The sequence below is a fragment of the Odontesthes bonariensis genome, chromosome 23, assembly GCF_027942865.1.
Source record: "Odontesthes bonariensis isolate fOdoBon6 chromosome 23, fOdoBon6.hap1, whole genome shotgun sequence".
In the NCBI taxonomy this organism is placed as follows: Eukaryota; Metazoa; Chordata; class Actinopteri; order Atheriniformes; family Atherinopsidae; genus Odontesthes; species Odontesthes bonariensis.
The window spans coordinates 21,526,880-21,552,556 of NC_134528.1; the positions used below are offsets into that span (position 1 = coordinate 21,526,880).

At 42.2% G+C, this 25,677-nt stretch overlaps 1 protein-coding gene across 2 annotated transcripts in view; it reads right to left on the reverse strand.

Annotated features, from left to right (window-relative positions):
• Positions 1 to 25,677, reverse strand: part of snx29 (sorting nexin 29) — a 154,481-nt gene that overhangs the window by 38,876 nt on the left and 89,928 nt on the right. For both annotated transcript variants that reach the window (XM_075458260.1, XM_075458259.1), the window contains 3 exons: positions 18,462 to 18,578; positions 15,519 to 15,574; positions 15,279 to 15,360 (listed from right to left, as the gene is read on the reverse strand). In XM_075458260.1, coding sequence (XP_075314375.1) covers positions 15,279 to 15,360; positions 15,519 to 15,574; positions 18,462 to 18,578 — 255 coding nt within the window. The remainder of the gene's footprint in view (positions 1 to 15,278; positions 15,361 to 15,518; positions 15,575 to 18,461; positions 18,579 to 25,677) is intronic.

Consider the following 25,677-nt stretch of genomic DNA (forward strand, 5'->3'; position numbering starts at 1 on the left):
AGACTGAGTGAGGAAAAGAAGGGAGTGAACCGACTCAAACCAAGGCAAGAGCAGCAGAGCGTCATATCATCACCGTCCACCTCTTCACAGATCATTGTTAGCCAAACCATTTGCCTAATTAGGCAGAAAATAGAACCCATTCGGAGGATTTGAGAGGGAGCACAGTAACAGCAAAGGGCAGGAGAGGAAAAGCACCACTGTGCCCTCGCACCATTCAGGCAAGCAATACATATTTCCACCAAACTTATGACATTGTAGGCGTCAGTTTGTCGGCCACTATCTTCCAGGCTGAAGCCGCATTTACACGGTGTGGTGGAAGTTTTTCTTGACTTCCTATTAAGATTTGCTTACCTTCCTGTTACATCTGATGAGAAATTAACTGGAGACCTTTCTATTTTTCTGCCGGCCGGCCACGTGTTTATCTTCTTCTGCAGAAGGGTCAGTCAACACCATTCAGCGTTTATGGTGAAGAAAGACCCAGGACAAAGGGAATCAAAATCATTTATACCTGAGGAAGGGGCAGGTTGGGGTGTGTCTCACTTCTCTGAAACACAATTAGTGTGTCTCGGCACATGGCACATCAAGCAAATGGGGATGAGGATGGGAAAGTCTGTTGTGGGGGTTTCTAAAGCATTTCTAAGAGACAGAATTTACCATAACAACGGTCTGCTCAAGGCAGGTCTGCTGTGCTGACGCCGTTACCACACCTCTTATTCTACAGCTATGTGCTATTTTAATGCACATGCTGGGACAGCAGTACACTTCCCCTGCAGTGTGAGCAGAATATGTGGAGGCAAGCAAGTGGCATCATGGTGCCCTCAGATCTAATCATAATGCAAATTTATTTGGGACTTCGAGAATCAAAATGAAGTCAAAAGCAGTGACACCAATCCCTGATGATCACGGGGAGCGTGTTAGCGCGACGACGTTGGCAATTAACTTCAAGCGCTACTTCAGAAATAGAAGCAAAATGTACAGACTAAGCAGAATTTTTTAACACTAAACTATTCGGAATTAAAGCCGGTGTCACATTCTGTATGTGAGGGGGGGGGGGGGGCCTTGCAAATTTTCAGGGGGTCTGCAAAGTCATTCGACAAACGCCCCCCCACACTTCACCCAACAGTGCCTCTGTAATTCCCATTAGAGTGCAGCTGCCCCTCCAACTGGGAGCTCATTTGGTAACACCTTTTCAGTGCATTAAACACCAATTTTCTTAACCGGAGTGTCGATCAGAAGGCCCCTTGAGTCTTTAGAAATAAAAACTCACAGGGTGATCTAAATTTGGGAGTAAAAAATGAGGCCCACACTGGCTTTAAAATTTGTAGAATCAAACGGTTCCTCTACACCAAACCGACCTCGAGAATCAGCAGCTGGATGTTGCGTTACACACTGAAATGACCAGAGAGGCGCACGTTCATCGAAGTTCTGGATGTTCTCTGTGGCCATTTGACAAGTTGGTGTAAAAAGGGTTTCAAGACAATTCAGCTAGATTCAGTTCTTTATTTGTAAATGTCTATCGAAGACATTTTGCGACTCAAAACTCCAATAAACCAACTCCTCATATTTGAAAACAGTTGGTGGAAACTCCTGTAAAAAGAGAATCTTATGCAACCAAAAGCAATACAATTTTTTTTGTATTTTTTTTTTTTTAAAGCGGTAGATTGTACAATGAAACAGGTGTCTCATAAGGTGTGCTGCTACTCCTGACAACTATGAGCACTGTGATGGGAGGAGCCAGTGGATGAAGATGAGAAAAAGACAAAGAGGAGGTAGATGAAAGAGAAAAGACACCGATGAGGAACAAAAGACATCCAAGAAAACTACATTTGGACCTTCGTGAGTACAAGTAGAGAAGATGTATGTTTGAAAAGAGTAAAGATAAAGAAAGAAGTGGGAAATGAGCATTGCTTTCATTAGTATGTTTGCCTTGTAAAGTGACAAATGGATGAATGATTAAATGTGGAAATAAAGGTGCGATTTAAAGCAACAGCAGAGAGAAGTTTGTGAACCTTAAAAACTACCGTATGTGCTTCGGACTCCTTTTGAAGTATGCTGACATTTGTTATCCACATTCTCAATGTTTGAAATTGCTCGAGAGCACCCGGGGGCTGAGAAAGCGCAGTTGACTGCTTTGGTTTCCAGCTCCGCACCACTATTGCTTGACATGTTTTTTGGGCTTATGATAGCATCTTTCGCCTCTTCAACGTGACAGCAAATCCACATCTGTTGCTGTACATTTGCAGAGGTCACACAGATGTGTTTTTATGAAAGTGGTGTTACATCCCACAACTGTAGGGGGAGCCAAAGGGCAAAAAAAAAAAAATCCTTTAGTGTTGCTTTAATGACTGATGGAGGACTGAAACAGTCCGCAAAGACTCAACTTCTTGCTCCATTGTAGCAGCGTGATGAAGCAGCGAGCTGTACTAAAATAACCCAAATTCTAATGTTGTGGGAACCAAAATGCAAGCTCATGCACCGAACACCAATAAACTGCTTTTGAGGAACTTATTTCACGGATTTAGTGGTGCTGACAGACATCTAAGTCAATATTTTCCAATAAATTCATAAATATAATGCTTATTTGGGCTGAAAATGTAAAAAGCCTTCACCTCTGGCTATCTTACACATTTTCTCTATATGTGAAAGAGGCCTTGTTGGATCGAGGTGAGCTTGACGCACAGAACACCAAAAAAAACACTGTCTTACTTTCTACACTTTACCAGGAAATAATTAGGAAAAGTAGAAATTGCATTTACCATCACTCGCACTTTCATGTTGAAAATATTCCTGCAACTGCATGCGTAAATAGATGCGTTGCTTTCATTAGCCTGTACAATGTGACCAAAGAAGCAGCTGGTGCTTCAACTTCATACCTCCTTATTAAAATGCAATCTGTGAGAGGAAAGAAGAAAGAAAAAAAGCGGACACATTTCACCATCTACATGTAAAAAGGGGCTCATTCTGTTTTCTGTTTCACTGGCTGAACTGAAGAAAATGTCACATCACTGTGCGAATCAAAGCAAAAAAGGACTTCGATTTTGGTCCGATTTTTTATTTTGTTTGTTTATTTATTTTTTTTTAAATATCTTGACCAACCCGAACGTTTCCTTTTTACGACCTTCCCATTTTGTTTGTACTTGCTCCAAATTTTGCACTCAGCTGACGGGAAACGACCAGCATTTTTTCCGCAGAGAATCATTGTTTTTCCGCTGACAGCTCTCTTGTTGCAGCCATTTTGCCTGCCAATCAGCCAGGTGCAAAAGCTACTCAAGCTCTACGAGTTCTCGCTTTTAACCGCAGACCTATTTGCATATTTTGACCTGTGCATGCATTGGTTTTAGAAATGCAAATTAAAAGATGAATCAAGAATCCTTCTCTTGAGATTGAGCGATTTAATAGTTTTTTTTTCCCCAATACATCTGAAAAAACAGCTATTTTATTTTATCTCGTTGTTACGATTATTCATATTTTACAAAGCTTTTATGTTCAGCTGCTAAATGTTCTCATTTTTTCCCCCTTTTTTTGTTGACACAAGTAAAACAACCAAATGAACATCCTCCAAAAGTAGTGATTTGATCATTTTTTTCTAGCGTTCCATGTAAATACAGGAGTTACGATGTAAATTGTCATTTACACCAAATTTACATAAAAGCAGCTTTAGTATTTAGCATGAGCAACACAACCCCAGTGTGAACCTAAACATTTTGAAGCTTCAAAGTATTCATGGATTTATCACAGATGAAACTGCACGGGTAGAAGATAAACAGCCATCACAGGCTGAAAGTGATGATAAAACAAATGCAGATGGTAAAGGGAGGCAGCCCACAGAAAGGAGAACGCGTGCGAGTCTCAACACTGGCGATGAGGGCGCACTGGGCCACAGAGCCACAGTCAGGAGGTTAGCTGCTCATTGAGCATGCTGGACAGAGACTGAATTCCTCAGTGTAAAATAAGAAAATGAGGCGGCTTTCTTTTTTCTTCCTCTTTAGCTCGTAGAGGATAGACGGTGATATGCCAGACGCTGTGAGCTTTTTAATCACTTCAACACTCTACGCTTGTTCTTTAAAGTCAGCGGGTGGTAACCAGATACGAGTGCTCATCCTCCAAGTTGGAGACTACCTTGGAAAAGCTGTCTGCATCCGCAGCGGATACAGGACAAACCGCAACTCTTATCTCTGTCTTTTATCACAACTGATTCCCCGGCTCTGTTCCCTTAATCCATCACTCCCCCTCTACAGTCAGCTCCTTTTTGTCATTTGTCCTTTGTAAGACACTTGACTAACACCTCAGTCACAGCAGGATACTCTTTCTCTCTCCTTTCTCGAACGTGAACCGGTGAGTCACTGACAGGCTCTGTGAAAGGGCTGAGATCATGGTCGGGCAGTCAGTGAGCAAATGATTGAGGGGCAAGCTGAGGGAACAGAGGATGTAGAGCACAGCCGAGCTGAATGGGAAAGAGTGCAAAAGCACTCCGAAGAAGGAGAGGAAAGCAATTACAGTGACAAAGAAAATGGGGAAATATAAATAATTAGGGATGCACCAATCCAATATTTGATATTGGTACCGATATCAAAGAAAGTTAGAAATTGGGTATCGTGACAATGGGCCGATCCATATCGGCCGAATTTTTTTCCTCCCCCCCGTCCCCCCCAATCCCTAATTGCACTGACTGAACCAGTTACACTTGTTATATTTCTATGGTTAAGATTGTTTTACTGGTGCACAATTATTAAATAAATAAGTAATTTAGTACATTTATATCTGTTTCTTAGTTTAAAAAAAAAAAAATAAGAAAGAAATGTTTAAGTCAAGTCTGATGTTGCCTTGCACAAAATAATGATCCCAGTCTTTTCCACACAATGAAACTTACCGTTTGCTACTATAATTCCGCGCCATTTTCTGTATCGGCCGATACTAAGCCTCAGATATCGATATCGGAGGTGAAAAAAGCGGATCAGTGCATCCCTATAAATAATGAGCAGCAATGAAAAGGGAACCCAGTGAGAAGAGAAGAAGGATACTAAGAAACACTGTTCCTGCTCCAAGATCAAATCAGATGTTTGACGGATTAGAGCAGAGATCATCACACTTCCCGTGATGTGACTACGTCAACAACCCAAACCTGATTCCACCCTCCCTGAAGGGAGAGAGGGCAGCCTCCCACTCCCCTCTCACATCACATTTCCACCCGCTGGAGTTTGCACCTTTTGAAGTTTTACAAGAGGGCACTGCACTGATGGAGCACCACGGCAGGAATTCTGCTGTGACTGAAGGGCATTTTCGGCCAGAAAAAAAAAAAAAAAAAAAGTTTAGACATGGACAAAAATAGAAGAAAAAGTTTGTGGTAAGTAGGGATGGAAATGTCTTAAGAACCCTGTGATCCCATTATGATTGAGACATCGGAGAGCTGAGACACCTTGATTTTGTAAGACTGCATCCAATATGTTTTAGGAATAAAACGCACAGTAGAGAGTGCTTGCAGAGAAGTACTCATCACTGCTGATTTTTTTCCTCATAGGTTGTTAAATGATTCCAAAAATGAAAAGATCTCCAATCGAACGATCCTTTTTAGCCCAGGAAGGTTCCCGACTGAATGAAATGACCGAGAGATATCTGAGCGTCAGCCATCAAAAGGGCTGGTTGGATTCTATCAACGCTAAGGTCAATACTTTGCTTAGACCATCCCGCATGAAGGGAGAGGGGAGAAATTTAAAGCATATGAGTGTAAGCAGCATCGGCGATAATCCTGGGACAACTTTTTTTACTTTTAAGATTCATAGCAACGGGGTTCCTGGTTCGAATCCCGGTTTGCATGTTCTCCCACGAGCATTCTCCCCGGGTGTCTCCCACCGTCCAAAAACATGCATGCTAGGTTTTTTGTTTGGCGAAATTGACCCTTTTTTACTGGGTGTCAGTGTGCATGGCTGTTTGTCTCCGGGTTAGCTCTGTGATGGACTGGCAACCTGCCCAGGGTGAAAAAAAACGGTCTTTTCAATGTGGCGGTCTCACGTCACACCATAGTGTCGCCGTGGTCAAATAATATGAGCTTTTCTACATAAGAACATATAAAAAGAGAACACCGATGTGCACGAAACTGAGCATGACTAGTTTATATTGTTTACCTGAGGTGCTACTATATACCTTGTATGTGATACAGCCAGATGTTTTGTTTATCCTTTTATCCACAACCACAGGTTCTGTGCACCTCAAGCAAAAGAAATAATCCAATTTATCAAGTTTGAAAATAACTGGGCAAATTGTCCATAACATGGCAGTAGTGAAATGTAGTTGTAATTCTATTTTAATGTCTATTTGAGTGGTGTATTTACTGCTGATGTTTTACGTTGTAATGCATTAGAGCGGTCTTTCAGTTTTCCGTGTCTCGCCGCTCTTGTCAGACGGCCATAGCTTTAGGCCCCGCTACTGCAAACGCACGTCCATCAACAGCGATGCTGCTTTTCAAGTGCCATTTAAAAAGACACTGAACCTCAACCTCCCCCATTGTGAATCGCTCTGGATAAGAGCACTGACTGGAGTGCCTAAAATGGAAATGTAATGTAAATTACGCTGATGGTGAAGTTGATGAGATGCCAGTGCTGCAGAGAGTGGCAGCAAAAGCAGCCTCTGCGCCTTCCTGAGGGTGTTTAATCTATGACTGATGGATCTACGACCAAGACAACGATTGTAATTATCATCATCATCTTTGTAAAACATTCATCATTACCATCATCAACATAATAGTTATCTCCCTACATCAACAGACGGCCATTACAGCAGCCACGATCACTAACTGTGCACATCCACGCGCACAGATTTCAGTACTACCTACAGAGGCCAGCTTTGCCCACATTCAAAACCAGACTAATCATATGGTTTCTATGCAACACCAAAGCAAAGTTCACACGAATATACGTGGATGTATCACCTCGTCTGCAAAGCTAAAGCAGCCCAGTTCCATGTGGATTAAGCCTCTGGCTAATCAGAGCGACTCACACTGAGACGGTCTGGATGTTAAGCTTACCGCCTCGGCAGCTGCAAGTCTCCCATGTTAACCCAGCCGTGTCCCATGGCTGACACAGAAATTAAAGGTGCTAACACATTTCACACACTGCATTTCTCTGGGGGATGACAGTCCATCGATAGCAGCTTTGCACGCGTCTAAAATTAACTCTGTCAACGAGGACATTTATTATTAATCAATTAATTATTCATCGCGTGGCTGGTTTATGTGGTCTCATATGTTGCATATTAAAGGCTCTGGGTGGCAACAGGACAGCACAGACAGTTGATGTAACTGTTGATGGATTGGGGCCTCTCTTTTTCTCAGAGTCAAACGGCCACAGTTGAAGGTGCTGTGCTACGCATGAGCACTCGCCGGGCGGACTGCACAAACGCGGCCCACGTCGTTTATTCGAACGTTTCGAATCTGACGCAATTCTGTGGAACAGAAATAAAAGTGTGAAGGACAGAGGGAGGAAAAAAAATTAAAGAGGAAGTTGACTCCGTCTCATTAGAATAATCAAAACAGTGAGAAGCTTGCAGTGAGCCCTTGACTTTGTGCCGAAAATTACAGGCTCAGCTTTTTGCCGATCAAAGAGAATAGCTCATTTGAAATATATGCACACATATATATATATATATATATATATATATATATATATATATATATATATATATATATATATATATTAAATGTATATGTAAATCAGCCACTGAGTTGCGAACCAGAGGCGCCAGCTCACTGACAGGCTCCTAATTATGTAATATAATGTACATAGATCTAATTCACACTGGGCTTCAGCAGCTCCTGCAACTTGGATCGCGTTTGCGTTTCGTCTTCAAGCACAGATGGACGAGCTGGTGCTGCCTTAAGCAAAATCATTTGTTTCTGGTTTTTTTTTTAAATTCTATTTACTTTTTTGTGTGTGCTTGTGCGTAGCGGGGAAGTGGTGTGAGGTTAAACTGGAGATTAAGCATGCTGTGGAGGTGGAAGGATCCCTTCAGTTTTGTCCTGGAACTAATCAAGAGCAAAGCCACCCTCACAGCCAACACTGTTTATTTTATTTTATTTTTCAAGGGAGAAGCAAAAAAATTAAATAAAAAATGAAAGAGTAAATGAATGAAGAAAAAGGGAGCAAAAGAAAGATATTTAGTAGATTGGAGTCAAAAAAGACATGGATGATGATGAGGAGCTAAATCCACAAAAAAAATGGCACGCTATCAGTTCCTATGAATCTTTAGAAGTGTTAGGTTTTTGATAAACTGGCCTTTTAAAAGCCCCTTGTGTGCCAGGGTTTCCTTTTTTAGTGTAAACTGAGGTAGGATGTGATGCTTCGGGTGTTTTGGTTCGGAATATCTCACTTTGGCATTTTCATTTATCAGCACGGAGAGTATATTCCTCCAATTGTTCCATACAGGCGTGGGGTATGTTTCCAGTTTCTAGTCATGCCCCGATTTTCAAATGCTTTCGAAAGGAAGAAGACGGTTAACCCTTGAACTACTTCCCCAAGAGAAAAAATACAAAGTAGGCTGAGAATACTATAGAATAGCTGCCAGCAGAGGCAATACTTAAAACAGAATTGTATATCCCATCACTCTTTCCCAATTTCAAAGGTCGGGCCAATGACAAATATTCTATAAATCAGGAAATTTCATTGCTGTAATTGCAGCACAACAACAACAATTCTTGAATTATCCACTATGTTTGCTTAAGGTTATTTAGTCAGAATTTCCTAATGGGCCAAGACTTTTTCCACATTACATGCCATCAAAGAGTCTAAAGCCTGGGAGTTTCCATCAAACTGCATCAGAGTTTTGAATAAAAACAGCTAAACAGATTCACTCCTGAGTCACTGTCACGTAGAACCAAGCTGGGAAACATACACCTGTTATAGTATGTGGCATCAGGCTCCATTAGTTGTGGAGTCCGTGACAATCAGCGACTCTATATGTGATGAATTTGCGATTTTTCAGAAGCATCTATGAAGCGTCTTCTGAAAAGTCAACCCACGACACGTCAATGAACTCGTGTTTGGAACCGCACTGAAAACATGTGTCAGCAGCTCGTATGTTCACAGTGAACGATCTAAAATGTGCAGTGAGCGTTTGAATTACGTTGGATGTAGGTATGACAGGTATCACACGGGGCAGAGTTTAGGGACAGTGGGATGCTTCAGGAAATGTCCTCTGCGCTTTCTGGCATACGGGTACATTGGTTTCACTTTCAGGTCTTTCTGATTTCTGGCTTTGCTCGCATTTTGACCAGATTCCCAACCCACCTCAACTGGCTGCTTTGGCTACGGAGGAGCTGCGACTCTACTCTTACCTTTTCCCAGCTGACTGAGCTATCCCTTAAGGGTGAGCCCAGACACACTGCATGGGAAGTCTTTCTGTCTCTACCCCACAGCTCATGAACAAAGCTGAGGGTTGGACCATAGATCAACTGGTAAATTGTCCCCTATCCCTTTCGGCAAAGCTCTCTGTTCACCACCACAAACTGGTACAATGCTACAGAGGCTGCCCTAATCTGTCTGTCAACCTCCCCCTCCGTTCTAACCCCCCACTCGTGAAACTGCCCACCTGTAGCAAACTATTTGGCCCTCGTTTGGACCAGATTATGAAGCTAAAAAAGCAAAAAGTCAGGGAACCCCAAATGTCTCCTTGGTCCGTCCTGAGGGGAGCATACCTACAGTGAATTCAGAGTCACTGTTGAAACCGCAGATCTCTACAGATGACTTTAAGCTGGAAACCATGACTGTGTGGTGCTGTTGAAATATTTACATATGGACTGAAGTGGTGAACCATGCCATGCAATACCATGTTACTGAGAAAAATATCTTCTCTTTGTTTTTAGTTGCCATTCCCAAATTCTAATTTCCTTGTACATATCAGTTTTTGCAGAATTTCTGACACAGCTCCAAAAAAAAAAAACAAATGCCGGCACATAATTTCTTTGGAAAAGAATACATCCTCACGCTGACCGATATGATTCATTACACAATGTCAGGAGGTAATGACAATATAGACACCCGTGCAAACAGCAAATGACTCTCTCTGTTCACCGACTATGTGCAAATGATGATTCCTCCCTTAATTGCCTCAGTACTGTTGGTATTGTGCAGAAGGGAGACACTGATTTACCACCGGTGGTATCATTCTGTCATTTTGGGATCAGAAGGGAACAAGAGGAAGAGGGAAGGATGGAGTGATACAAAAAAAATGAAGGCCCAGAGGCAGAGTGCACCACAAGAAGCAGAACTCAACTTATAATGGAACAAATGCATCAGTCTCTGTCTCTCCATCGCTGTCTGTCTCCTATCATCCATCCACAGGCCTTTACTGCACTTTGGATGAAAGTCATTTCAGAGAGCTCTTAGAAAAAAGTGGCTCTGGAGAAAGAAAAAAAATGCAAAGACAGAAAATGGAGTACATGCAGTCTTTACCCCTGCCATGATGCCAGGAAATCTAGCAAGGGAAGGGAGGCTGAGCTGAGAGAGACAGAGAGCGACGAAGAAGGGGGGAGAAAAAAAAAAAAAAACAGAGGACGATGAGAGGTAGACAATTAGAGAAGCACGGTTTGAGAAGTGGTGGTTAGAGCAGCCTTTCCTCCTCTTTGGTGGGGTGCAGCCGCAGCACAGGAGCTGTTAGCACGCTTATTTTCAACCACAAGGTTGCAGTGACCCAACTTAGGCTCTCGTCTCTAAAATCCCACGCACTATCAGGGCTTCCCAAAAGCCCCTCTAGCTTCGACTACGGCTCATTGCTCTCATCATTGGTTCAATTGTGCATGCATATTTTTCGCGTGTGTGCAAGTGTGACTAAGAGAAAGAGACTGTGTATTCACCGGAGGGCATTTTAAAGAGACCCCTGCCCTCTCCTCACAATTCTCTCAGGTGTTCAAGAATGTTGGCTCAGTGTTCAATCACCACAACAACCTCACCTGAACAACAGTGACTCCGGTAACCTTGGCCATCCATTAGCCTGTCTAAGAACAAAAGCGGTTTCCACAGGGAGCCATTAGACAAATATAGCTCTGGGAAGGGAAGTATCCAATACACCAGATGGGCTGTGCTTTATACCAGCTCCAGGGCTGGACAGTAGTCTCTTAGAGACCATTATTGAGAGGAAGAAATCAGGCTTTATCAGCACAACACACAGAAAATGCTCAGCTTCAATGCTGGAGTCGATCCACAAATCCCAACTGCAGGTGGACACGATTATTGCTGAAAGCCCAGTGGATATCCACACCTCATCAAAGAGCTTTACACTTTAACCAACTATTATCATCTTAAAAAGTACGGGATTACCCTAGTTGAAAACATTTATCAACCCTAAAGATGACTCAGGAGGAATATTCCGCTTTTAATGGGTTATTTGATGAGTATATTCATATACGAGGGGCTCAGACTAAGCACAGTTGGCAATACAAAGTGCGAGTTTTAACATCAGTCTGCAATGAGTTCTCCAAAATGACAACAAAAGCAGCCATCTGGCCATAAAAGTTTTCACTTTCTTAACAGCATGCTGAAATTTAAACATGAGCTGCTTTCCCTTGAGCATTGAACACCACCGTTAGCAGAAAGTGAAAATCCTAAATTGTCTTCATCGTGCCGTGAGATACACTCAGGTACAGACAACACTGAATGGTAAACACTGGGCCGGACACCTGTGCCAATGGGTTTTAAGCTGTAAGTGTCAGGAATCATAACAATTCATCTCGCCGTCGCCACACTTCCTTCCCGTCGGGAGAAAGGAGATCATTTCACTCAAAAAGGCCACAGACAGCTCTGAGCTCCAGTCCTGAGCAGTGAATTTACATCTATTATGCATAAGTTGAGCAGAGCTGAGCTTGGTTGCCAGTCTGACCATCAGTTATAGCTGAGGATGTGCCTGCTGTCTGCTACTGTCCCATATGGTTTCCACTCCACAGCGAGCACAGCTGTACACAGCTGTACCTCCTGCTTATGGAGCAGATAACACTCTGTGTGCGCGCTCATATTTCTGTCTGTAAATTGCTCCTGTAAAGCATGAAGAAGGCTGACTAACCCGCTATGAGGTATCAGAGCATGTAGGAGTGACAGCATGTAACTGTGTGCATCTGTATGGATTTTGTTTATCATATTTGCACTGCTATATGCATGTTTGCCTGCATGTGTGTCTGTCTCATGAGGCTGAGCTAGAGGACTGAATATCTGAGTGAGTGTGTGTGTGTGTGCGATTCATTCTTACATTGCTGTGGTGAGAGAGCTGAGGTGTAACACCTTGTTAATGTGACAGTCACAGTAAAACAGTCACCTGGGGAATGAGCTGCTGTTGACTACTTTGCTTGATAACTTGACAGATAAAAGGAGACGCAGCAGTTCAGTTTGGGAAGCCGCTCAAGTCCAGTTCCCAGTGCTCCCCTGCTTACATCAGTGCCTGGCAAAAAGCTCAGGAACCACCACTTATTTAAGCGGAGACCTGCTATTATCAATTTTGTGCACAGCCAACACTGATGAGACTTCAGTTCGAACTGAGGTGTCGTGGATTGCGGTGGGAGGTGCAGTCGTGATTTTGGGACAGATTTGGCTCCAGAAATGTTCTGAGACACAACGGGTGGGCCAGCTGCAGTGAGGACCGAGCCCCCCCAAATTTACACTGGCTGCCAAACCAGCTGAGCTACCCACCGACTGATACATTTTTAATCAAAAACAACACCTTTCAGACTAATTTTGTTCTTTACAATTAAACTAGTAAGTAAATGCAGCGTCCTGTGAGCCACAACAACCTCAATTTTAACACAGTGCGTACACTTTTTTTTTTTTTTTCTACATGCATTTACTCAGCTTGTGCTTTGCGAGGAAATTAAGTCTCATTTTACTGATGTTAATGAGTATCTATCAAAGGAACCGTGAGTCTTAAACCCATTTCTGGCTTTGAAGATGTGGAACACCACGACCAAACCGATCGATGTCAAAGAATACATTTCCTGGCGAACAAATACAAGAAGTTTGGAATAATCAAAGGACACGTTGTTCCAACTCGACTGGCCAAGTTTCAGGTTCAGGCTATTCTCTCAAGACGAGCCCGACAGACCTGTTATAGAATGCAATACTCAAAACAAAAACCCCTAACATGGAGTAGCTAGCATCACAGTCGAGTCTAATACATGTCAAGATCGTGATTATTTTTTTTTTTAGGGTGGGGTGTTAGGAAAGGAAAAGTGTGACTGGGTGCCAAAAAGTATTGGGCTGACAGGAAAAAATGTTGGGAACCATTGCTGTAAATGGCTCTTCTTTAAGCTTTAAAGTTCAGAGACTATCTTTAGAAAACAAAGCCACTTCCATGCTAGCAGCTCAGCAGTGCTTTAAGCTAAATGCTAAAATAAGCATACTAATATGTTTACATCAGCCGCGGCTATTCAGAGACAACACGGGAAGCCGGGCAGCCTCTCCCATTCTCTGGCGAAATTGCTACATCTTCAATGTTAAATTGACGATAAAACAGTTATTCACAAAACACAAGATATGCCCAATACTGCATTTACTTTCATAACTACAACATGTTGTCCTGTAGCTTAATGAAGTGATTTGTTCTGAAATCGCCACCATTCACTGAGGAAATCATGTCATGAAGCCGCCACTAACAGCCGGGCTTCCGAGCCGAGGGCTGCCCGGCTTCAGGGGGGGGTGGGAGAGTCAAGTTTTTTTCTACAATTCTAGGTCATCATTGGCGACAAAAACTCATCACTTCCGAGGCTGCCCGGCGTCTCTAGGGGTAGATTAGACGTGGGCGTGTCAATATGAGGGGCTGTGTGGTGATGATTAGAGTTAGTGTTTGTCCATCATGAGAGATCTTGTGGCAGCCGAATTTTTAAAGGGGGAGAAGCACGCTGGAACTTCAGTCCCAAAGCGGATACGAAAGAGACTGGTTGTCTGTGAAAGTGCTGTCGGAGTTTCACTCATACTTTTAGTTGTTTCTTTCCAGAATTCATGCTGCCCATTCACAAATGTTACCTTTTTTAAGAATACTTACCACCACCAAACTCTAAGTATTCATTATGACAGGGAAACATGCTCCACAGATTCTGATCCAGCCATTTACAGGCCTTAGATTCGATCATACTTGATTTTGGCCTTGCTGTGTGAATTTTCTATAAAGTCTATACCTTCTTTCTGTGTATTTGCTGGGCATACTTGTCATACTAGACACAGCTATGTTATAACTAATTCTTTTTAACTTTGCTATCTTCTGCTTTGGGATGGCACGAGCCACTACAACCCTGAATGCGTAATATGGGCTTCCAGTGTTTTAAAAGTCAGCAGCCGCCACTGGTTTACATGCAGACACAGAAATTAAGCTGGTGTGGTTGGCTCGTCTTAATAGCAACACACAACTAACACTTGGAATTAGCAGGGGACACAGAGTATGGCTGAGGGCGATGTTGTTAGCTCTGCAGATAAAGGACAACTCTGAACTGATTTAATTTTCAGTCCGTGCTAATGTAACATTCTGAGTTCCAATGCAAAGCGAGCCTAGTTTTCAAAGTGCTCACGCAGAAGCACGATCAAGGATGGAAGCAATTTACAAAATATGGTCTAAATACCACGTAGCTCCTGTGGCCAAGTCTAAATACAGAGCAAATACCAAACTCTCCTCCAAATAGTTCCCACACATTTCCATACTTCACAATAATCATATAGTCAAAGAAAGTATAAAATCAGTTATTATACTGGAGACCAAACTGGCTGCAGCAGTGATATGGACTGGATTGAAAGTCAGGAAATCCATAGTTATTATTATTCGTATTCTGAACCAAGTCTCACTGCAAACCATTGGATCATTGATCTTTGTTCTTAGAGCCGGAGATTAAATGCACATACAAAAAGTAAAGAAAGAAAAGAAAAGAAAAAAGATATACTTAGGTGGTAGACAAGCCATCGGGCATACACTGCCAAATTAAAGTGTTCTGCTTGACCACTTGAGCAGAGCTGAGTGGATAAAAAGCTCCTAACACAACACTGCTAATGAACACCGATGATGAGCTTTTGATGCTAATGTGTAACTCTTTCGAAGCTTTCTTATTTGATCCCTCACTCTTTGCTTTAATAAATCTTTAACTTCTCATGCCACATCTCTATTGCTCTTTCCAGATTTCTTATGAAACATTATCCCACTATATACTCATCATTGCTTTGCCCTCTGCTCAGTGTTTCTCACAAAGAATAGAGGATGATGTGTACCAATTAGCAAGGACAGTAAACAGTTGCATTTATGTCAGAGCGGTGTCCTCCATCTACCTGATAGACGTGGTAGGCGTTGGCAGCTCTGCCCTGCAGGAACACAGAGGGGATCCACACGTTGATGAGAGCGCGATGAGCCCTGAGTGACACAAACAACAAGCCGTCCTTATTGCTGTCGTCATCATCACTGTCATTATCATTATCCCTGGCAGCAGCAACATCAACAGAGTGCCAGCACTGTGCTTGACAGCATTGTGCTTTCAAAGAGGTAAAAGTAAAAGAGAAAGATATCCTTACGTCTCAAAGTCTGACAAGCTAGGATCATCTGATGTTTGGCTTGAATCTCCTGGAAGCTGGACCAAGAAGGGAGAGGTTAGAGAATGAAGCCAACAGAGAGACATTCGTTGCACATACAGATATTTATATTTAATTATCTAATTTATTAATCTTCAGTTACTTATTTACATAGTATATATAGTGTATATATTTAGTCTGTATATATTCTGTGTATATTATGTACATATTATTTATTCTGTATATATAAAATACACACCTTTGTACTTCTGGTTGGATGCTAACTGCATTTCATTGGCTTTTCCCTTACTTTCTCTTTGACAATAAAGTTGAATCTAAATCTAAATCTAAAAAGATCTCCAAAATATTAGGTAGGTGGTTTTATTGTTATTGCTGAGGACGTTTCTCTGTATACTTGTATCAAAGGTGGGGGGAAAAAAATCTATTGTCACTAAAACCAGCTGTAGTAGGCTAATTTCAGGGCAAACAGCTTCCTCTTTTCTGATACCTTAAACCACCATGTGTTTGAAGAAAAGTTGGATAAATCAATGAGAAATCTATTGAATTAACAAGACGAGGTGGTCCGTTAAAAGCAGAGGTTTTTATTTTGAAATGTTTAGATGAAAGCTTTCTTCTAAAGTTCCCGTGGTTTAATGAGAATAAAAACTAAATTGTTATTTCAAGCAGTTAACTCTCAAGCAGTTGACAAAGGAAAACGTTCAAAATCAAAAGTGATGTGTAAGAGTAGCAGAAACATTAAGCCAACCAACCAAAATAGTAACGGTTTAGCTGCATGAACTGGAAGTGTTCCTGGTGCTTATGTGGTAACCATTCCATATGAAATTCTAAACTAATTCGATTCTCAAACAAAACAGGTGGTCGTTGAAGATGTACCTGAGTTCATCTGACTCAGGTACATCTGTGGGAATTAAGAAAAGACTGTAAGATTGTACGCTAGCCAAATACAGTGCGTACCCCTGGAGTGCACTGCTGGATGGCCTCCAAAATGGGCGCCTGTGTTTGGCGAGTGATTTTGCAGTTCATTATGAGTAATATACACAGTAATACTGCCGGAAAGCAGCACTTTTTGCTCATCTGTCAGCCTTTAAAACATTGTGTTGAGTCTGTCAATGAAAGTGTGTTAGTTTATCAAGCTTCCAGGTCCTCTGAGAAAGAACATGACCAGGTCCAGATGTTGGCCTTTTGGACTGGGGAGAATTTGCACCTCTTCCTTCTATGGCCGGCCTGTTAGTTTCTCTGCCCGCCCCAAGAGGCTAAATTAGGCCCGAACAGACTCACAGATAGTACTAGGAGGGTGAGATGGAGAAAGATGTCGACAGAAGAGTTGTGAAGCAGCTCTTAGAAGTTGGATGCCTGCAGCAAACGGCAGGCAGAGAAGGACACACACATAAACTCATTCATACGGACAGAGCGAGCGGTCCAGCGAAGCAGGGCTGCGGTTGAGGGATAAGAGGTCCTATCTTCAGCCTGAGGCTCACTTCATAGCAACTGTCTCAACTCGCACTGCGGGCAGCGTGGTTGTGTGTGTGTGTGTGTGTGTGTGTGTGTGTGTGTGTGTGTGTCCAGACTGCTTCAAGCTCTCCTAAGCATGACCAGATGTTGGCCCTCTGTGGGTTTCTATCGTTCTAGAGAAGTATTGAGGAGAAAAACAGTTCCATTGCAATACCCTGAGATAAAGCGCATTGTTTGGATTTTTAATATTCTCATATCAGCCGGATTAAAACTGTACAATCAAAAAGACTCATGCCATGTCAAAAGCATTTCCTGATTACTAACACGAATGATGTCATATTAGGAATTAGTTATAATCAAGTTAAGCTACATATAGTGTTTCCAACCTAAAATTTCTTTATGGAGACATTAATACATCTTAATTACTTTATTGAGTGCCAACAGACTTGCTAAGTCTTCACAACGTATCCTGCTGCACTTAGTGTTCTCAGAGGTGAGCGGCTGTAACTCGGAATTACAGAACTTTCCACCTGCTTGGCATTTGATACAATAGACTGAAAACCCTTAAGGGTCCGAAGATTCTGAGACCCCTGGAGTTGTCTTCTTGGTTCTTAAAGATGACCCCATTAAGTTGTCATGTTGGAGATCAAAGGTGTGGATGGATGTGAAACTGCCAGGGAAGGAGAGTTGAAGCTATACTGTGAGCTCTGGAGTGAACCTGAGCTTTTTTTTTTTTCAACTGCCAGTCAAATCAGCTGTCTGATCAAATGTCTGACTGTCGCTACAGTTCCAACTGTCCTCCCGCCCACTGTCCATTGCTAAAGCGTCACATCTGTGGGAATCCTTTTGCAAAGCTTTAAAAAAAAAAAAAAAAAAAAAAAAAGTTCAACTAAAATAACTAACTAAGTATAACCGAGTCTGGTGTGTGAACAATTAAAACATTTATCCTGCAGAAATGTTTAGAAACCTAAATTAGTGATATCGCTTAGAAAAGGATATTGCCGTATGCAACGATAAACATTTACTTCAGGGGACACACAGTAAAAGGTAAATAGCTTAACAGATTTGTCAATAATACTTTCACAACAGATTACTCATTTAAAACAATTATTCATCTCATAAAGATCTCATTAAGTGTTCCAAAGCCAAAGGAAAACCCTAAAGCTCTAAGCCATAGCCAGCATGCATGAGAAATGTATGCTTTCGCCTGTGATATTTAGCTTCATGGCAAGCTTTTATCCGTAAAAACTCATTTATCCATTCTTGGCTGAGGTAAAAAAAAATAAATAAAATGACACCACGGAGAAGGAGCACCGCAAGAACAATCATGGGTAAGCGGAGATGCAAATTAATTCAAATAGCTGGAAGCGGAGCGGCAGAGAAGAGATGGGAGAAGGAAAGAAAGAACCTGCAGTGACATCAGATGAGGGGGAGGCAGTGGTGAGTGTGTGGGTGTGTGTGTGTGTCACTCACCGGCCCTCTGAGGTCAATGAGTTCCTGTCTCATCTGGACAATGAGGTGGTCTTTGGCCATGAGAGAGCGGTACAGGCGCTCATTAAACTCTATCAGCTCACCGTGCATCTCGGCCACCTGCAGCACAAAAGGTACAAAACACACGGCAGGACGCTTAGATTAATCGCACCGTGGACCCCTGCCGTAAGACAAGATTATGTACAAAAACGGATGGATAAATAAATAAGAAAAGGACATTAGGAAACCATGACACTTTTAAAGCACGCGTTCGTTAAACGCACAAAAGGAAAAAGCGTCTCCAGGTGAGACGTAATAGATGGTGACAGCAGGACAGATTTGTGGAAACCGTCAAACAGAGACGGGTGGGATGGAGTGAAGGGGTGAGCCCAGTTCATTTCCAATGCATTCCAAATCCTTCCAGCCCGCTATTCAATTGTCATCAGCTCTAACTAACCTTGACATGCTGTTGTTCACATATGTGTGTGTGTGTGTATTCATGCAAATATGGCCGGGTTATTCGGCGTTCCTGTGTGTGTGTGTGTGTGTGTGTGTGTGTGTTAGTTTGTTCCCTGACGCGGTCGCCTAAGCAGGCGGGACAGCGTGGACAGGTCTCTGTCTGGAGACTGACAGCTGTGACACACACTGTGCTGTATGGAGGACACCTGCTGTCACAGCCACTTTGGTGAAGCGGTGTTGCCGACTGACAGGTGAGCTGAGCACCACCGTTGCTCCAACACCAACAGTCATACATTAAGCAACTCAGGTCCTGTTTAGGAGCCAACACACTACTATGAAGAGGATGAGAGGTTCCCCATGTAAAAAAAATTTTTTTTTTTTTTTTTGTGTTGGATGGATGGTCAAAAAGAATTCAATATTACTATCATGGATTAAAAAAAAGCACAGACACAGATGAAGAACGGCAGAACCTATGAGAACTATGGTGGAAAACTTTGTGTTCAGCCCTGTTATAGACAGTTAAGCTTTTTTTTATTACTTTGGTCATAGGGGTTTTTCTGAGGTTTATCATCACCACATATTCCGGTCATGTCCTTTTCCAATACTGTTTTGGCAAAAAAATAAATAAATAAATAAAAAAAAAATAAAAAATAAAAAAATCACTCCGAATGCACTTTCCATTTAATTGAAAACGCATACATTTTTGGGGCTCTGCGTGCACAAAATGTTACTTCAAATTTGGATTATTGGTTTGGGATTGTAAGTGCAGCCAGAGGGGAAGTGATTAGAAAAGAGTGGATAAAAACCAGAAGCCCCCACAATTGACAACTGCACTGACATGATTTTTTTTATACATGTATGATGGAGATGATTGCTTTTTTAAATTTTTAGATTCAGACTGCAACTTGACCATCATCTCAACCAGAGGAATTTTGTCCTTTTTAGGTGTTTTGTTGTTTCTTTTGGTTTTTCTTTTACTACTCTGATGCGGTTTGTCCTCCTGTGTCTGGTATATTTTTATTAGCTATGACAGACTTTGTTACTGCAGATACTTAGTCTTTTTTTCACACTGGGATTGCATCAGGAGGGAATCATTCATCATTTTGATGGGTAAACCACATTTACGCATCAGAAAGTTAACTCTGTGCGGACAAAACAATGAGAGCAACCAAATCTTTTAAATGTACCAAGCCTATGTTCAATACCTGACTGGATCAGCAAGATGGACTCGGCAGGAGGGGTCGCTCTGCTGTGATTGGCGGTCAAGGCGGGTTGGATTAAATAGCAGAGCTGATTTCATCAAGCAGAATATGTTCTGCGCGGACATGTGAACGGGAACCTCTCCTGTGAGGTGTGTTAGAGTCAGTGCCAAGAGGCAGACCGATGCTCCATCAAAGTACGATGCCCTCGAGAGGTAATGCAACAACAAAGTTTCATGAGAACTGTTCAGTCGCCATGGCAACCGCATCACTGAAAACACAAAGGAGGCCTGCCGCACAGCAGATTTTTTTTCTGCCTCTCGGACAAATAATAGCAAATCTTTCTCCCTCTTGATCTTCAAATTAGATAAATGCCATTTTCTTTTTCTAAAAAAAGAAACGAGTGCAAAAACTGACAAAGGACTAAATGAGATTCATTAACTAAAGTAATGTGATTCCAGACGTGTGTGATTCCCAGAGCAATACAAAGTGACATGGGCCATGACTGTAAAAACAGTATGCAGACTGGTCGTGATTATCGGCCGCAGCACTCATCAGCACGCAGTGGGACGCACATTACGTTGAGTCAGGAGCTCTGTTTCATCAGAAAAATCCTGAAACCACTTTACCACAGCAGTGCTACACTAACTAAAAGACCATCTTAACATATCCATCTATGTTACTGCCATATATCATAAACCTAGGAAAATGTGTTTTAAGATTAATATGCTTAATTTTCTAGTAATAATCACAACATACTGTGGCTCTTTTTCTTCCCAGTAATTGCTGTCAAATGTTAGCCTTCAGCTGAAAGAAATATGCGTCATACCTGAATCCTTTACACAGTGGATGCACCGAGTTTTAACTGGCTATACTTTCAGCATACGTGCAAGTTCAGGCTTGTGTGAGTAAAAGGGGGGAAAATAAATAAATAAATAAATAAATCACGGTACGCTTTCTTTATGGGACCATGGCGCTTTAAAGATTTTCACCCAGATTGTGCTTTATAAAAACAATAATAATAATAATAATAATAATACATTTTATCTGAAGCGCCTTTCAAAACACTCAAGGACACTACAAACAAGAAATTAGATGAAAACGCAGGACTTAAAACAACATACAATGTTAAAATATACACAGAACGGAGCAATCAATGGTCGTAAGCACTCTTGAACAGAGGTAGAGTGTCAGCGTTGAGAATGTCTGGAGGGAGAGAATTCCAGAGTTTGGGAGCAGAGCGGGACAAAGCTCTGGTCCCCATGGTGCTGAGGCGGGCAGAAGGCTCAATAAAGTGGATGAAGGAGGAGGATCTAAGGATGCCGGAGGGAATAGCAATGTGAAGGAGATCTGAGAGGTATGGGGGGGCCTTGAATGTATACAGAAGAATTTTGAATTGTATTCTGAATTTAGCGGGGAGCCAGTGAAAACTGGGGTGATGTGATTCGGTAATAATACCAGCAGCTGAATTCTGAAGCATTTGAAGCTTATAGAGAGATTTTTGAGGTAGACCAACGAGAAGAGAGTTGCAGTAATCACTGCGGGAGGTGACGAGGCTATGGATGAGAATAGATGCAGAGTGCGGGGAAAGAGAGGGACGAAGGCGGTTAATATGCGATTATAGTAGGAACTTATGGAGTTATCGTCCAAAAATTTACAGCAGACCATGTAAGGCGGCGACCAGAAACAGGCCAAGAAACTTTTTCTACTGGCTGCAAATGATGGTGGCAAAAATAAAAGTCCTTGAAATAAGCAGATTGTACCCAACTGCTCCACAGTGCAGTCTTGGCTTGTGTCTCCTACTTTAATGAAGCATGCAGCTGTTTTGCCGTCTCCCATTATCTCTCAATGGGAAAGTCTCCCATGGTATCCATGATAGGAGCAGTTTTATTCGTGCGAGGAACATACGTACTGTGCGTATGTACCATCACTCAGGGGGGCCGCGGATGTAAGGGATAGATTTAGAGAGAAACCGCTATCAGGTAGAGACATCGATGCTAAGGTTATCTTATTTATTCTGTTTTTCAAAACTTAACCCTGTTATGTGCTTTGGGCACATTAGTAATTATTTTGGTAATTAATTAGTTTACGTTCATTTATTGGTCCACCTATAAATAGGCTGGGTTTCGACATGAAGGGGAATTCCACTTCCACCTTGCCGCTCGCTTCCGCTCGCTCCATCACCAACGGGAACGCGCCTTGAGGCGGTGCGCGCTCGTCCAGTCGCGGTAGGCCGCAGCTGACGTATCCAGCCTGTCATGCGGTATTTTTGGTTAGTCTTTGTTTGTTCGTTTTTCTAGTTATGATTTTGGCCTGGTGGGACCGGTTGTCCTGGTTTTGATCTTTCTTTTGCATTAGGTTCCTTTTTGCTTTAGTCCGGTACTAGTAGGGGCTTCGACGGCCCTGTATAGGGTTGGCCCCCTGCTGTACCGTTTTGTTATGTTTGATCGGCTCACCAGGTCCAACTTTTGTTAATACTTTTGGGGTTGTGTTTTTTCTTTTTCTTTCTTTTTTTTGGGGCACGGGAAAACTGAGGGAAGTTTAACTCTCTTTTTCTTCACAGAAAATCAAAAGCAGCTGAATCCAGAACTAAAGTTCCAGAGAGTTTAATAATAAAATATATATTTTTGTACCCTCAATCTTGTCTCGTGTCCTCCAAATATGTTGTGCCTTGGTGGCCGTAACAAACCCTTTTATAAAATGGACTAATTTTGCAAGTACTATTAAAAAAAAATAATAAAAAAGTTGGGATCCGGCGTAAAATGTAAGTAAAAACAGAATGCCGTGATTTGCAAATCTCCCAACTCATGATAAATATGAGCTCATCTTGAATTTGATGGCAGTGACACAGCTCAAGAAAGTCGTGACAGGGTCAACAAAAGCCTGGAAGAGTAAGTGGTAACAAAAAGGAACAGATGGGGGAAACATATTACAACTTAACAGGTTCATTGGCAACAGATCCGGGATGTGGTCAGCGGGGGGGGCCTTGGTTTTAAATTTGATCCGAAAATGCTTAATAAAATTAAGAAGACACGCAGTTACAATTAACTGCCCACCTATCGCAGACAAACCACCCACAATGAAAAGAAGTAATCAAAGCACGATTGCTTTTGTCTGCTCGACAAAACCAGCAGACACACAATCCTGAAATCAGTGCTCTTTGTGATTCATCGCCTCGACAACTACTTTGATCAAGGAAAGATTCACCTGCATCTGCTCTAATTTATGTGTTTGTTTTCTTGATATCACTTTTAAAGTTCAGCTAAAAGTTATGAAGAGAATATAAATGTTGTTTGTCCTCAGGTAGGCTGTAAAAGTCTGAGCTCTGTGACGATCCTTCGACAGCAGTTAACAAAGAAGTTGTAACAAATCTGGGCGCTCGTCGTGGCCTTAGATGTCGAGAAAATGAATAAAGCGATAATCCTTTTTAACACCAATGTACTCAGCCAATACATAAACATGTCTAAACAACTGAGACAGTAGAAATCCCAGGATCAGACAGGACTGCCAAGCAATAAAACACAGCTGCTGGGAATCTTTGAACATAAAACACAAGTGAGTCCGGCTCAGAAAAATGAATCCCAAGCCCCTCAAAGTCTCCCTGTGTCAGTGTTTGTCGAAAGAAGTGAAAGAGAACGAGCCCAAGACGCGAAACGGTGCAATACATCACAAGTGAAAGGATGGAAATCAGGATCTGTGAAGTCCAGCTCCTGCAAAACACACGTCAGGGTGTCCTCTCGTCTCTTTTCCCACTCGGGAAAGGACACCAGGACACCTCCTCTGACTGTCATGCCAGCCATTCATCACCTCTATTGATTCAACCACCACAGTTCTTAACTAGGACATTATAAAAGATGGAATTAATTTTAAGCGTGAAGAAACCCAATTAATTCTCAGCGAGAGGAAGCTAATAAGTTTGTGTGCGTGTGTATACAGTATCGTGCGTGCAGTACAGTGTATGTGGATTTGACGGTGTGCAAACGCTGGTCTATATGAAGTTGCTGCAGTGTGGCTGCGTGCTAACCCGGCCAATTTGTTTAAACGGACAGGCTCATCTTCAGGCTGTTATTAACACAGCCTTGGCTTTACTTACTTATGTCTGCGCATTACGTGCAAGGGGCATTAGTCAGTGGGCATTTTCCCCACTCTCTAGTTGACCTTTCACAAGACAAGGCAACCCCAAAGGCTCGCTTCAGGCTTGCATCAGCCGGTACGTATCTGCATGACAAATCCTTATTAATAGCTCAGTCTCTAAATACTTTTTTTTGTTTTGTTTTGTTTTTCAAAAATCAGAACATCAAGGGCTTATGGTAGGACTCTAATTAATCAGATGATTTCCCTGATTAATCACGATTAATCGCATTTGTACGCAAAATCCAAAAATAATTCAAAAGTAGTGTATAGCTTTTAGCATTTAGTTTTATTTTAAATGTGCTGCCATATGAATGAAAGTGCCATAACGTTTGTTGTGCAAACACTTTTAACATCAGCATTTTTATGTAGTTTTTATGTAGAACCCTCACTCCACTGTCTGTTTCCTTGAATGACTTGCTGCTATCAGTTGTGTGTTTTGCCTTTAAAGGTATACAAGGTAGTTTAGCGGCAGTATAGCGATCTCTATTGGTCAAACTGAAATTCTACACTGTCGTAAAAATGCCCACCTGTACACACCCACTAACTAACCATCGTGGCGAATGCTGCCGTTGTGTTATTTAGTCAGTGCAGTTAGGTCATCTGATTCATAAGTGTAGACTGCCCACGTAAGATACTATAATCAGAGATTTTCTGAAGAGAGAACTCAAGATAATATGCTATAATCCTGTTGCTGGAGGAAGTGGCCGGGGACGGGTTTCTCTGCTCAGGCTGCTGCCCCCGCGACCCGACCCCGGACAAGCGGCAGATAATGGATGTATGGATGTATGGATGGACTGTTGCTGATCTTGAATGGGATTCTTCCCTCATCATGGTGTATTCGTGGAGTGATTCCTTTGTATTAGCAGACACTTACAAAAGTTACATCTTAGACAGATGTGCGCAGGCACTACCAACACACGCCGCAATAAACGCAGACTAGCTCTACACTATTCCGATTACAATCACAAATTAATCAATTTTCATTTGTAGATAACAATTCTTGTTCGGATCAAAACGCTATTCTTATTCTAATCAGATCAGTCCGTGTATTTCTGAAGCTAGGCTAGTCTCAAACTCAGGAGGAATTAGAGCACCATCATCACCTGTCTCTTTGCGATCTAAAACGCAGATCACTATGGTAGATGAACAAGATCACGCTTGGAGAAATTTCACAAATGGGAAGTGCCAACATCGAACGTTTCATATTCAGTCTGTGAAAGGCAGAATATGAAACGCTTGGTGTTGGCTCTTCAACGCAAGCGAACACATAGCTACAGCTACAGCTAGCATACCGTACCTAGCTAAGTGCCGTAAACACAAACGATTCTTCTCGCGCATCACGACACTTCAGAAGCGGGTCGCTCCTGCCGAAGTTACATGGGATTTTCAGCATACAGACCCCTGTTGGGAGCGAGACAGGCTTCATT